The sequence below is a fragment of the Symphalangus syndactylus genome, chromosome 8, assembly GCF_028878055.3.
Source record: "Symphalangus syndactylus isolate Jambi chromosome 8, NHGRI_mSymSyn1-v2.1_pri, whole genome shotgun sequence".
In the NCBI taxonomy this organism is placed as follows: Eukaryota; Metazoa; Chordata; class Mammalia; order Primates; family Hylobatidae; genus Symphalangus; species Symphalangus syndactylus.
In genome coordinates this window covers 21,607,713-21,621,603 of record NC_072430.2, presented here as the reverse complement: position 1 = coordinate 21,621,603, position 13,891 = coordinate 21,607,713, and the positions used below count along the sequence as shown (strand labels likewise).

The 13,891-nt window shown below is 51.0% G+C and overlaps 1 protein-coding gene across 3 annotated transcripts in view; it reads right to left on the bottom strand.

The window, feature by feature from the left end:
- The window catches only part of SYNE3 (spectrin repeat containing nuclear envelope family member 3), a 108,239-nt gene that overhangs the window by 30,183 nt on the left and 64,165 nt on the right, over positions 1-13,891 (bottom strand). For 2 of the 3 annotated variants that reach the window (XM_055288275.2, XM_055288274.2), the window contains exons 7-14: positions 13,547-13,683; positions 11,223-11,397; positions 7,508-7,690; positions 6,065-6,208; positions 4,749-4,883; positions 1,510-1,671; positions 1,202-1,374; positions 625-754 (exon numbers count right to left, since the gene is read on the bottom strand). In XM_055288275.2, the coding sequence (XP_055144250.1) occupies positions 625-754; positions 1,202-1,374; positions 1,510-1,671; positions 4,749-4,883; positions 6,065-6,208; positions 7,508-7,690; positions 11,223-11,397; positions 13,547-13,683 (1,239 nt within the window). Of the gene's footprint in view, positions 1-624; positions 755-1,201; positions 1,375-1,509; positions 4,268-4,748; positions 4,884-6,064; positions 6,209-7,507; positions 7,691-11,222; positions 11,398-13,546; positions 13,684-13,891 lie in introns of those variants that run through there. The other variant, XM_063645493.1, reaches the window with a different exon arrangement.

The window sequence follows — 13,891 nt, the reverse complement described above, 5'->3', positions numbered from 1 at the left end:
AAGGCTGGGTGCCCACTGAAAAGCTCTCCACTGGATTCCAAGTTCTCTGAGGGTCAGAAGCGTTACTCACAGCTGTATCCTAGCTCTGAGCACAGTCCTTGGAACAAAGTAGCACTCAGCAAATGGAGAAATGAATGAAAGAATGAATGGGAAAATGAATAATTTGATGTATTTGAATAACAAGAAATAACTTTCTTTTCCACAAAGCTCAAGTTCGTCTAAAAGCAGTAAGGGATGGATGAAACATGGCACAAAATATTCCCATCTTGTATGGTTTCGGTTTCCAATGTGGAGCCAGCAGGAAGCTTTCAGCCCCGACACTCTCTTCCCTGAGGAGCTGCTGCTAGTGGCTCACAGAGGTGATATCTGACTGGCTAAGGGATACCCCTGACCTGCCCTGGCGGCCTGGCTCTGCAGACTGTGGGATGTCTGAGGTCCTCTGTGGAGTAGGATCAAATGCTCTTTGGCCACAGCTGGGGCAGGCTCAAACAAGACAGGATGTGGCCAAGTCCTCAGAGCAGAGCATGTTGCCCCAGACAGGGAGGGGCCTGTGCTGGATATCCCTACCCACCTGTCGACCTGGGGCCTGGCCCTTTCTGCCACAGCCCTGCTAGACAGACTCACGCGTCGACGATGCCTGGGAATAGGATCCACGGGGTTGATTAGAAATCCTGACTTCGGGATGTTGTTGGTGAAAACCATTTTCTTCCCCGAATCCACTTCCATCCTCTGCAGATGCCAGTTTCTGATGAGGCTGAGAAGACAAACTCAGCCCAGTCAATGCAGAGATATGGTGGGGACCCACCAGGACATGGGAAAAGTAATAGAATTGGGGAACTACGGGTGACGAGTCAGTGCACCCCATTGAAGTTTGTGAGAATGTTCCTGAGGCATGCTCACATCCGGGTTCTGACTTTAAACTCAGAGTAACCTGTCATGAAGGTGCGTATGCCCATGGATGCAGATGGGGAAACTGAGGCTCAAGCCAGTATGGACTGGAGGCTAACTCTCAAGATGGGGACATTTCCTGGTTCCTCCTGCTCTTGCTAGAATAGCCAACTGGGCCAAAGTGTGAAGGTGCCCAAGGCCCCTGGCTCCACACTGGGCAGCACCCTGGCCACCTGCTCCACGAGTATCTGAGTACCCTGAGTGGGAAGGGGCAGTGTCCCAGCAAGGCTCAGAGCCTAGGGGGCACTCTCACCTTAGCAGACTGTCCTCCAGCAGCCTCAAGGCCCGCCACGACTCTGCCAGCTCCCTGAGCTCCACCTGCACCATGGCAGCACCCTCCGGAGAAGTCTTCTCCATCACCAGCCAGCCCTGTGCCTCCACCAGGGACAGCTGGGCCTCCTTCTCCGGGAATTCTGCCACCAGCCTCTAAAGGACACACGGACACACACACACACACACACACACGGTGAGGGTGGAGGGAGGTTTCTGCTCCTCGGTGTGGGAACGTTGGTCCGTCAAGGCTGCTTCTTTGGGAAGTGGGTGAGGGAACCACCGCCTTACCTCAAACTCGGCCTCTTGGGACTCAGCATCCCCTGGGCCCGCCTCTCCCCGGTGTGCCTCCAGCTTTTGCGTGGTCATGGCGATCCACTGCTGCAGCTCCAGCAGCTGGTGGCTGAAGGTGCAGTGCTCCTGCACGCTCTGCTGACACCTGTCCACAAGGTCCTGCAGCACAGCCCGGGGAGCCCAGGGCACCCTGAGTGCTGGCCGAGGGGGAGACCCCCACACCACCTCCACCCTGCAGGGCTCTCACACCTGCTGGGGACTCCAGGGCTCCCCACCAAGTAGCACCACAAGAGGCTGGGCTGGTCCTTCCCTCCACACAGCACAAGGAATTTACCCTGGGAAGATCAACTCTGGTTTAAAGCCTGTCTTACTTTTAGGAAAACGACCAAGTCTAGGTGAGAGTGGGGGAAATCGGATCTCCTGTCCACCACTGATCCAAGTGTAAATTGGCCCAACCACTTGCGGACACCATGGGTCAGAATCTATCCAAACGGAACACGGCTGTAGCTGATGGCCCAGCCATTCCACTCCTGGTGTATGTCCCAGAAATGGGAACACATCCTCACCCGAGGTCATACATGTGACAGCCCCAAGTTGGAAACTATCCAAGTGCCCATCAAGAGTAGAATGAATAAATACACGGTGGTATATTCACACAATGGAATGTTTTACAGCAGCAAGAATGAACAGTCTATAACCACATGTAACACAGCAGATGAATTTACAACCATCATGTGGAGAGCTAAAGGCCAGGCACAAAAGAAAACATTCTGTCCAATTCAATTTAAATGAAGGATAACATCAGGCAAACCCAAGCTATGTTGCGGGAAGCGTGAAGTCAAAGCCCCCCTTGAGGGTCAGGAATGGTGAGCTGGGCATCACCGCAGGCACAGGGGCTTTGGGAGGCTGGTAAAATTCTGTGTTTTATCTGGGTGCTGGTAACACAGATGCATTTAATTTTTAAAAATTTAATCGAGCTGCACACTCAGATACTCACATTCAGTCTTTCTTTGTTCTTTTTCCTGAGTACTGTTTCCTGGGCCAATCTATTGTTCAGCTCTCTGTCTCCAGGAAAGGTGGACACTGTCCCCAGAAGGGCAGCCATTCTCTATGCCCCTGGTCACCCAGCCTGTGACCTTTGGAGCTTTCTTTACATAGCCCGCCATGAACCAGTCAGACCCCAGGGGGCCTGCCGTTCCCATTCCAGCTGTGTTCCCTGGATAAGGTCATCATGACTCTCTGCAGGGCTACCACAGGCCCTGCCTTCTGCATTCCACAGACACTGACTGAGATCGCTGGATAGCAGGCCCATACCAGGGGCTGGGGACACTGCTGCCTCTGTCCTCAGTGAGCCGTCAATGAGGGCCTGAGAAGTTATCTAAAACTCCACTTCTCTGAGTTGTCTCTACCCTGTCCCCTCCTGGTCCCTGTGTGCCAACATTAGACCAGGTGCCTCCAAGGGCTTCCCGTGCATAGAGCTGTGATCTCCAACATCAGATACCTGCCCCCCAGGGGGACACAGAGACTGCCTCACTGTGGGGAAGGACATATTAGATTAACAAGCACTGGGTACCAAAATAATAAAAGGGCAATTTCTCTTTAAAGAGGAATATAAACAATCAATAAGAATTGGAATATCATCATTTTGCAACACCTAGTGATGCTCAGTTAATGCTGCTTCTTATAATGACTCATCTAGCCCATCATTTGGATGGAGGTATTAGGAGACTTCTGCTGCTTCTATGGGCTCCTGAGGAGTGAGGACAGCGTGTCCTATTTCTCTACTGCCTCGACCTTGAAACTACTAACTGCTAGTTTATTGAATGTAATTAAATGAATTCATCCAGACATTAATCGTCACTTAGACCAATGGGTCTCCACAGGTGATGCCTTATGTCCTGGAAACTGGTGGGGAGGGTTGGCGGTTGCTGCGATAGAGGTGGTGAGGGTGATACTAGGTGGAGTGAGAGGGATGGGTGTTCGCATTCCACCCTGGGGTGGATAGTCCACCAACGCAGAATTCGCCCACATCCCACACGATTTTCTCATGTCCTCCTAATATCTACAGCAGTAAAAAAACCTGCTTGTCATGACCTGAGCTCAGACTGTCACTCCAATCAACACACAAACACAAGGAAGATTTTGCAGCTTTAACCAACATACTGACTTCTCTAGAGCTGCATACACCCTTTGTGTAAGTGGATGGAAGACTGCTCTTGGGTTTGATCAAAGTTCTATCAAGCGTTGTTCACATTTCAGAAAACCACATCACTAGAGGCCGTGATGGCTGTGCCACTTGACACGGCATTTGCGGCTGTCACACAGGGAGGGCACGTTCTGACCAGCTCCTTATGTCTTGAGTGTGGCCATCTGGGAGTACTTACATATTGAAGGACAATATTGTATTATAATTACTTTCCTTTGATTTCTCTTTTCCATTTCCTGGGTGGGTATTTTCCCTATGAATTTCAGGAGTGTAAAGAGGAGGTTAGGAATGTTTGGTATGAAATAGGGCGTGCAAAGTCAGGTAGGAAGGAGAGCTCTCGCTGCCTCACTAGGTTTTCTTGAGGTATGAGCGCCAGAGACCCTGCTTTATACTCCTCAGGGCTTGTTACAAAGGCAGACCCAGGACTGCATCTGAATCAGTGTCACAGTGGGGCCTGGGGTCTGCATTTCCACTTGTCCTCAGGCCAGTTTTGAAGGAGCTTCAAGTTCCATCCCCACTGCTGGAAGGGGACTGAATCCTGGACGAACCCTAGAAAGAGCAGAGGTAGCCACTAGAGGGCACTGGCGACGAACCTCTGTGGCCTCCAGGCCTTGTGCAGGCTGCAGGGGATGTGAGGCCGCCTGTGCTCTGGACTGCCTAAGGATCTCAGCAGCCTGCTCTCTTCTTTTGCCGCTTGGCCCTAATCTCGATATGTAATCGTGCATTGACTTGTTTGCTTGATGATTAATTGTCCATCTACCCAACTGGGGCGTAACACCCAGGAGAGCAGGGGCCTGGGCTGTCATGCTCTGCTACCTCCATCCTTAGGGCCACCTAGAATACTGCCTGGCATATGGGAGGTGCTCAATAATTGTCTGTTGTATGAATCAGGAAGGGAAGAAAAAAAGGGAGAAAGAAAAAAGAGAGGTTAGAAGGAATGAAGGCAGGAAAGGGGAGAAAGGCCCCAGGTGTGTTGGATGACAGGGGCCTGCTCTCTGTCAAAGCACAGGCCCTTCTGCCAGCCCCTTACCTCCAGAGACCTCTGCAGGGCCCGGAAGTCGGAGGAAAGCTGGTCCATTTTGTGCTGGTGGTTGGGATTCTCCTGGACCAGAGGCCTCGCAGCCTCCATCTGTGCCCCCAGGTCCAGCCCCTCTTCCTGCAGCCCCTGCAATAGAGAAGGGAATAGGTAGGCTAATCTTCCCGCCTCTCCCTCCCTGGGGGTGGCTGATCAGGGCAGAGGCTCTGAATGGGAGAACCTGGGAGGGGTAAATTCCCCAAGGCGGTGGGGCTCTTTCATACCAGCGGAAGTACCAACCACATGGCTGGTCTGATGGGCCCATTCTCAGGGCTGAAGAGATTTTAAAAATCAGACAAAAATATTCTGGGACACCATGAAAATGAACTCTGCTACAAGCCAGATGGCATCTCTGGGGACAAACTCACATCGGGACTCATACTCGATGACCACCTCTCATTATGAAGAAACACATCCCAATTTTAGTTTTAAAACCCAAAATGCACTATTTTTTTTCTTTTTTGGGGGACAGAGTCTCACTCTGTCACCCAGGCTGGACTGCAGTGGCACAACGTGGGCTCACTGCAACCTCCACCTCCTGAGTTCAAGAGATTCTGGTGCCTCGGCCTCCCGAGTAGCTGGGGTTACAGATTCCCACCACCACCCCTGGCTAATTTTTTTGCTTTTTTTTTTTTTTTTAAGTAGAGACAGGGTTTCACCAGGTTGCCCAGGCTGGTCTCAAACTCCTAAAGTCAGGCAATCTGCTCACCTCCTAAAGTGCTGGGATTACAGGTGTGAGCCACCGCTCCCGGCCTAAAATGCACTGTTTTTAATGTCTTCTAGAGAAGACTCTCAATTTATGTATGAGCAGTGCTTGGGTTTTAAAAACAGAACTATTGTATCACAAGCATTTTAAAAACCAGCAAGTTCCTTATCCAGCCAACAATGATCAACAGTCAGCCTACTTACAGTCCACGTTTCAGAACATTTATTCTCAATCCCAAAGTTGGTTTAACTGAACACCTCTGGACTCATTAAGAATGCTTAGCAAAGCAATTCTAAAAACAAATACCAATGTTAGACTTAGGAACTGAGGAGTAAACAAAAAGCTTGTCATTTTGCTGAGTTCAAGACTCAGTTGTTTGAGGTCAGGAACCATCAGATAAATAAGCAGAGGTTCTGTTGAGATGAGAGGTCAGATCTCAGCTAAGGGTCTAAATTTCTGGCTCACGGCAGCTGTTGCTTTGCTGGTTACTGCTAGAGAAAGAAGCCGCTTCCAGGTGCAGCTGAGCACCTGGGCAGGAGTGATTCAGGCCTCACAAACCCCTCACCTGCAACCTTGAGAGCTGGGCCTGTTTTCCAGGAAGGTCCCGCTGAAGCTCCTTCTCGGCTTGGACCCTGACTTGGAGGTCCAAGAGCTTCCTCTGCAGGGGCTCGAAAGCTGCTCCAAAGTCTTTGTGCTGAGCGAGCAGGCTCTGCAGAGACACAGGACAGTGTGCAAATTAAGAGCGTTGCTCACAGGCGCTGTGTTGGTGAGACCTGACCCGTGCAGCCAGGCTGCTCTTCGTCTCGGCCAGCTCATGCTCACTCAGGCGCCACCCCCTCCAGGAAGCCTTCCCTGAGCCCTCATGGAGTTGGGTGCCTCTCCTTAGAGTCACCATAGTGTCCTCACAGAACACTTTGGCCACATCCCTCTAGAACTGGGGCAGGCTACACTCCTCCACCCACTGACCAAATCCCACCAGAGGCCTGTTTCTGTAAATAAAGTTTTATAGGAACCCAGCCATGCCCATACGTTTATAGCTGTGTCCACGCTGCAGTGGTGGCACTGAGGAGCTGCGAGAGAGACCGCCTGCCCTGCAGACTCTAAAACCTTCACTATCTGGCCCTTCACAGAAACAGTCTGCCAACTCTTGCTGTAAAACAGCACTTTGATGTCTTCTAGTAATTGCCTACTTATTCGTGTCCACGAGCAAAAGCTGTGAGTGTTTGAGGGTGAAGACCTTGGCTTCCTTTCTTCATCCCCCCAGCTCCTAGAACTGCACCAGGCCCTGCGGATGGAGGGAACATGCACGGGAGCTGAAATCATGGGCTGGGTCCTGGCTGTACCCCATATGGACCATGAGCCACCTTCTTGACCATCCTGCTTCAGTGTCCTCATGTGTAAAACAAGAAAAATAACAGTACCTCCCTCATAGTGCTCTTATGTGGATTAGATAAGATCAAGGATCTGGAGCTCTTAGCAATGCCCTGGCCCATAGCCAGTGCCCCATAGATCATAGTTATTATTGTCATCATCATTAGATGCTCAGCAAACATTTGTTACCTAAAAGAGTAAGCTGTCCACAACGTGCCATGCCATGTCATTGATGTAGTGTAGTCATTTTGAAATGTGTCACTAATATGAGCTTCCAGCTCCAGGGTAGTTTAAATTTTACAAGGACTTTTAGCGCCATTTTCTTATTTGACCCTCCCATCAGAAGGGAGGGTCTGGAGAAGACTGGACTGGATTCAATTTGATTGCAGGGGGCTTGGGGACAGGGCTTGGAGGTAGACAGGTGGTGACTAGGAAACCAGTTAGAGGGACCATGCAAGAATCCTACCCACTTTACACATGAGGAGGCTGAGATTGTCAGGGACAAAGGGACACACCCAGGGCCACACAGTGGCAAGTGGCAGAGCTGAGTTTAGAACACAGGGCCATCTGCCTCCCCAGTGGGTGCTCCAGCCCCATGGCCAAGCCGAGTCCCCAGCAGATGCCTGGTGCTGCACACCTGCAGTTTGCTTTTCCTCTGCAGGAGGCTGTTATGCAGCAGGTCTCTGTCCCTCACGGAACCTGCCACCTGCTCCACGAATGCCGTGGCTCTCTCCTGGCCAAAGACGCCAATCAAGAGGTCTTTCTTCAGCTGCAGCATCGTCAGCAGCTCTTTCAGGCGGGAGCTTTCCATCAGGGCTGCCTGTGGGAGACAAGGCTTCCGTGAACCACAGACCGGGCAGGACACAGCTCAGAAACAGAGCCAGGGGCACAACTATTCTGGTTGCAACTGCTTAGGAAGCTCATCTTTGTGCAGGTGTCTGAGGAAGCAGCAAACTCAAGTAGAAACAAAATGAGCTGGCAAGGACCTGAGTTTCGGGGTCAACTTTGATTCCTCTCTCACCTCCCACATCTGTCTTGATACTCAAGCCTGAGTAATATCCACCTCCTACAGGCCTCAGAAGTCTGTCTCCTCTCCATGGCCTCTGCCCCTGACTGCAGTGCACCCTCAGCCTTGGAAACCTGGACCACACAGCTCCGGAATGGCTACTGCCTCCTAGTTAGTTGGCTCCCCACCACCGAGCCGCCACATTGCAGCAGAACCCAGAACCAGCCGGCTTGATCCTCTACTCAGTGACCCCCGTCACCAACAACAGTGGACGCACCCCCCAGCGCTATCTGCAATAGTGTTTTGGACATTTTGAAGGGAGCTACAGACCTGTAGGAGCATGATCAGAGAGAATTCAGGAAGGCTTCCCAGAGGAGGTGATACTCAGCAGACTGCTGTTGTGCAGGAGTTTGCCAGGCAAAGAGGAGAACTAAGGGGGGTGCCCAGAAGCCTCCTACAATTGTAGCAGGCTGCCATACAGCCTGAACTCTGTGCAGCCCAGGCCCTACCTCCTCCAGGAAGCCTTCTGTGACCCCATTCCCAGCCTACACTCACTCCTCTTGCCCCCAAAGCCCTGCAATTCTTAGAGCCTGAACCAAGCCTCCGGCTCCTGTTGCCTCTCCAGCTGTTTCAGGTAAGCACCTCTTGCATTTCTAATCGAAAGTCTGGGGTTCTGGAAGCCAGAGGTTTTGTCTTCCGCCAGAGTTCTTTCATTTTATACCTGATGATGTTGCTGAGAACCCACTCTCAGACTTAAAAGACTGAGCTAGGCACGGGGTTGGGAGAGAAAGAACAAAGATTCCAACCCAGGAAAGTCACTTCAATACAAGACAGAAAGTGGTCATTCTTTAAGCAAAGCTGGAGCTAGTGCCGTGGGAGTTCAAGGCAGAGGTAGACACTCCTGGTTGGGGAAATCGAGTATTACTTTGGAGAAGGCAGTACTGATGACAGGCCTTGAAAGGCAGGTGTTTCTGGAAGAGGCAGTGTAACCACAGCTGATACAGCTGTACTGGCATGACCTGCACACCAGGGCATCTAGCTTGTGTTCCGCCGCACAGAGGTCAAGCCTCTCACTGTAGGGGAGTCACCTTTACCCCCTTCTCACCAAGCTCAGACACAATATCACGGAAGTTAAGAGTTTAGGCTGGGGAGCTGAGATCATGGGTCTGGATTATGTACTATTTAGGAAGCTATGGGCAGATCTGAGCCTCAGTTTCCTCTTTTGTCAAATAGGTTCCCTGGCTCTGATCCCTCATCTGCAAAATAAGGAAGATCATGGTAGAAATGGAAATAAAACTACATGTGTATAGATATTCAAAATATGTGAATTATGACAATAAAAAATCAGTAACAACCTAAGCCTCTAATTGTGGATACATTACATTATGGCACACTCCAAAATAGAATATGATCCAGCCATTGAAAATGATCACTTTCATTTGAATGATTTTAAATGATGCTGAGAACAAAAGCTCAAATGTGTGGAGTGAGAATATCAGAATATACAATTATAGAACTTGATCCCAAATACATAAAAATTGTAATTAAATCTTCTGCCTCTTGGTGACCATATCTCACGGAAATACCTAAATGGATTTAATCAGATATAAAGGACAGATTTGGGATCTTCTGGTCTAAAATTGAGGTTTGTGGCACACATGAAATTCACTCGAGGATGCCCTGAGGAGTACCTAGAAAAGATGGCCCACCATCCTTTGGAGCATGGGGCTGGGAGAAGGGGCCCACTGGACCCTTGGAAAGAAAGGGCATGCCCTGCAGCTTAAAAACTATTAAGGGAGGTCTGGCACAGTGGCTCATGTCTAATCCTAGCACTTTGGGAGGCCAGGGCAGGCAGCTCACTTGAGGTCAGGAGCTCAAGACCGGCCTGGCCAACATGATGAAACCCCGTCTCTACTGAAAATACAAAAAAGTAGCCAGGCATGGTGGTGCGTGCCTGTAATCCCAGCTACTTGGGAGGCTGAGGCAGGAGAATCTCTTGAACCCGGGAGGCAGAGGTTGCAGTGAGCTGAGATCGCGCCACTGCACAACAGCCTGGGTGATAGAGCAAGACTTCGTCTCCAAAAAAAAAAAAAGCAAAGAAGAGAGAAAACAAATTCTTGTCCCAATATAAGCCCCAAGCGGAAAATCACAAGGGTAGATGTTTCAAAATGCAGGCACATGGCCAAGTAGTGTACCCAAGGGTGAGCAGGGGCCAACCCTGGTTATTGGTTCTCCCCAGTAATACCAAGTAGGCATAAAAAGCGATGGAGAAATTGCCCCAACATGCTCATCCCTATGGCTTGTGGGATAATGGGAGCTTTTTGTTTTCTTCTTCACACACCTTTACAGTCTCCAAGTAGGTGTGCCTTTTATAATCAGAATAATTATACATCTCACACACGTTTGAGTCTTTTCCCACTCTTTGTGTCTAAGAATCTCTAGACACAAAATCATTTTATGGACTTCAGAGTTCAGTGATGCCAGAGACAGTATGTATAGGCACACTGGGGACACCATAGTGATGGGCATCATGGCAGATGCTGTCTTCTGCTCATCCCACAGCCATTCCTCCTTCTCTCTTCCCAAACAACCAGCATTTTGGGATGCAAAATGCTCAGTTCCGGGGCACTGAGTCTAATTGGTACAAACCGGTTACGGTAATCCCATCATCCTTGCCGGTGATTGGGCCAGGAATAATCATACGACCTTGACCAGCCAATGAGATGTAAGGGGAGTGTGCAGGAGTCAGGGGAGGATTTGAAAGGCAGAACTGGAGGTGGAGAGAGCCCCATGCATCCGCGGCTCCATCCGGAGCCAGTTGTTGTTCATGGGAGACGCACGTTTGGAGCCACAGCAGCCATGCTAGGGCCATGAGGGGAGACCTGGCTTAGATCTACAAAGGGCTTGGTCCTGGTGACACCACTGAGCTGTGGCCTGGCACCCTGGACTGCCTGAATGTCACTGTTTTAAGATACCGCAGGTCAGGTCAGGTTTCCTGCCACTTGGAGCCGCAGTAAAGGCAATGGCCTGATAACGCTGCTCTCGCAGGACTGCTGATGCCTCCACTTGGTAGATGCTTGCGGGTGGGGAGCGTCCGTACGGAGCCCCGGGTTAATCCCCAGGCAGCAGGCTTCGCCTCCTGCCCAGGAGCCGAGCTGACCTTTGTCAATGTAACAGGCAAGCACGGACACTCCCTGTGCACCAGACTCAGCAGACCGGGCCCAGTGAGCTCTCTCCAGATATCCGGAGCTCCCGGCAACCGGCCTTCCCTTGGGAGAGAGGCTGAAACACCATGCCCCGCCAGTGGCCCACCCCAGCCGCACCCAGTTGGCAGGACCACGGTTACCTCGATCTGGGGCAGGAAGGTGTGGAGGGAAGGCAGGTCCGGCAGGCTGGCAGTGACCTCCAAGAGCCGCTGGGCCAGGGCCTTCCACAGCTGCAGATCCTGCAGAGGCCGCTGGAAATGCTGCCACAGCTCTACCCCCACGGCATTGTGCAGCCTGGCACTCTTCACCTTCAGGCTGCAAGGAGCGTGGAGGGAGAAAATGAGGGAGGAGAGAGAGTGGGTTCAGTCCAGGGATGAGGCCTCCGCCAAGACCCTCAAGAGGCCCAGCATGCACTGCTCCCAGGGTGGGCCTTCTCCTATTTCAGTTGCTGGGAATGTCTGCAGCAGTAGACAGAAGATGTAGCTGGAAGGGACTTTGATTAATATCACTATGAAAAGGCATTGCAGCAGGCCTGGGGTCTTCCTGAGGACAGACACTGGGGCTCCTTGGGACCTGTAGGCTCTTATATAATTTACATTCATGGGCAGGATATGGTGGCTCACACCTGTAGTCCCAGCAATTTGGGAGGCCAAAGCAGGAGGATCACTTGAGGCCAGGAGTACGAGACCAGCCTGGGCAACATAGCAAGACCCCATCTCTAAAAAAAAAAAAAAATTTAAAAATTAGCCAGGCATCATAGTGTATGCCTGTAGTCCTAGCTACTCGGGAGGCTGAGGTAGGAGGATTGCTTCAGCCCAGGAGTTCGAGGTTGCAGTGAGCTGTGATTGCATCGCCGCACTCCAACCTAGGTGACAGAGCGACACCTGTCTCCAAAATAAATACATAAATAAATAAAAGGCATGAGTGTTCTCTGATTCTATAGTAGGTATAAAGAGCTGGGAGTTTGGAGCCAGAAAGGCCAGCTATACGACCTTAAGTGGCTCAACATTAACAAGCTTCAGTTTTCTCACCTATGAAATCGGCAACACGGTGCCCCTCTCATATAATCATTCTAAGTGTTAGATGAGATGACACATGGAGACATTATTCCTCCAGGAACGGAAGAATCATTAATTCAGACTGGCCCTCCCACTGAGTACAAAAACAAAAGACAAACAAATTGCTTGATCAAAGTTTTAAAAAACAAATAATAGAAATGTGAGTCTAACCATCTTTGACCCTGAGGGCATTTACCAATCTGGAAGCAATAGCTGCAAAACTGAGTTAGGGTTTGGCAGCCTCTCAGGATAAGGGTCTATCAAAAATGGGCAGATTCTGAAAACAGCACCTCACATGAAGCTGGGATCGCAAAGGTCCATGCCCTGAGGATAAAAGTACACTGCAAGCAAGCCAGTCCAACAGACGGATGGCCCAGCTTCATGACCAGGGAATAATACAAGCCTTGAAGATAAATTATGGAGACCCTAGACCAGCCCTGCCTGCCCCCAGGCACCTGGCAGAAGCAAGCAAAACCCTTTCTTGAGTAAGGTACCGTCATTCTAGGCCCATTTAATTTCTACAAGTAATTTTTCAAACACAATGTCCAGCACCAAGTCATAGGAAACCAATACCTGAAACCTCAGTGAGAGAAACCAGAGGGAGAGGAAGACCCTTGGCCACTCTGTCTCCCTGGCTACTTTGTGCGCAGGAAATCCAACCCCCTAACCCCAGCCCTACCCCTACCTTAGCATCCCACGGAGGATCCAGACCACTGCCCCAGTTTTATAGATATAGGCCTGAGCATGCTGTCGGATGACAGATACACAGCAAAGGTAGGAGCACCCTTTGTTTATTCTGAAGGAGCTCCCTGTACCAGGCAGAGGTAGGAGATGCGCGATAGCTGCGTGGACAGTTGTACCATGTTCAGAACACCTCGGAGGCTCATGCAGTGAAGACAGGTAACAGATTTCAAATCAACACTTTGCTCGGTTCCACACAGAGAGGATACAGGGCTGCTGCATTTGCAAAACTAGGAAGCTAGAGGTCCTGCTGTGCCTGAGCCCGGGGTCTGAGGGGCACATGGAGGCTGGTCTGGAGATGGCTCAGATGTTGAAGTCAGCATCCGAAGGCAGGGGAATGGAGTCTGTCTATTGAAAAGCCCTCCCTTTGGGCCATCACCCCTCCCCAATGCTAACCTGCATAAAGAGTCATGATAGGATGGGTGGCTGAGCCACTAGCCTGGATGAATGCAAAGTTCAGGCCTCTTTCTGGGAGCAAATGCAAAACAGTCAAAGGGGACAGTGTCTGAGCCAAGTGAGAACCTGTAAAAGCCAGTCATTGAGAGATGCAAAGAATGATTTAGAAGTTACTGTGTTGCAGGAGAAAGCAAGCCCTCCTTCTGGAGATGGGGAAATGTGGGTTCCAGCACACCCTGATTCCCACCACCCTTGGCCTTCCCAGATACCTCTGATACTCCTGGATGGCAGCAACCACACTATCGGAGAGTGGCTTCAGGTTGTGAGGGAAGACGATGAGCTCCTTCAGCCGGGCTTGCAGCCGATCCACCCGGGGCTCCTCCGAGGCCAGCGCCGCCCGTGTTGCCTGCGGCACATGACGACACCACAGTGGGAGGTGAAGCTCCTCAACAGGATGAGTGTGTGTGTGCAGGAGGGTGAGCGTGGCCAGTGGGGGTGGGCCAGGCTGGGAAGAAACTGTCACCAGGGACAGGAACTGGGGCCCCACTCCTGAGCTCAGCCCCTGCCCTCCCATCTCCAGCTCCATGACCTGGAACTCAGCCTTTACTGTCTGT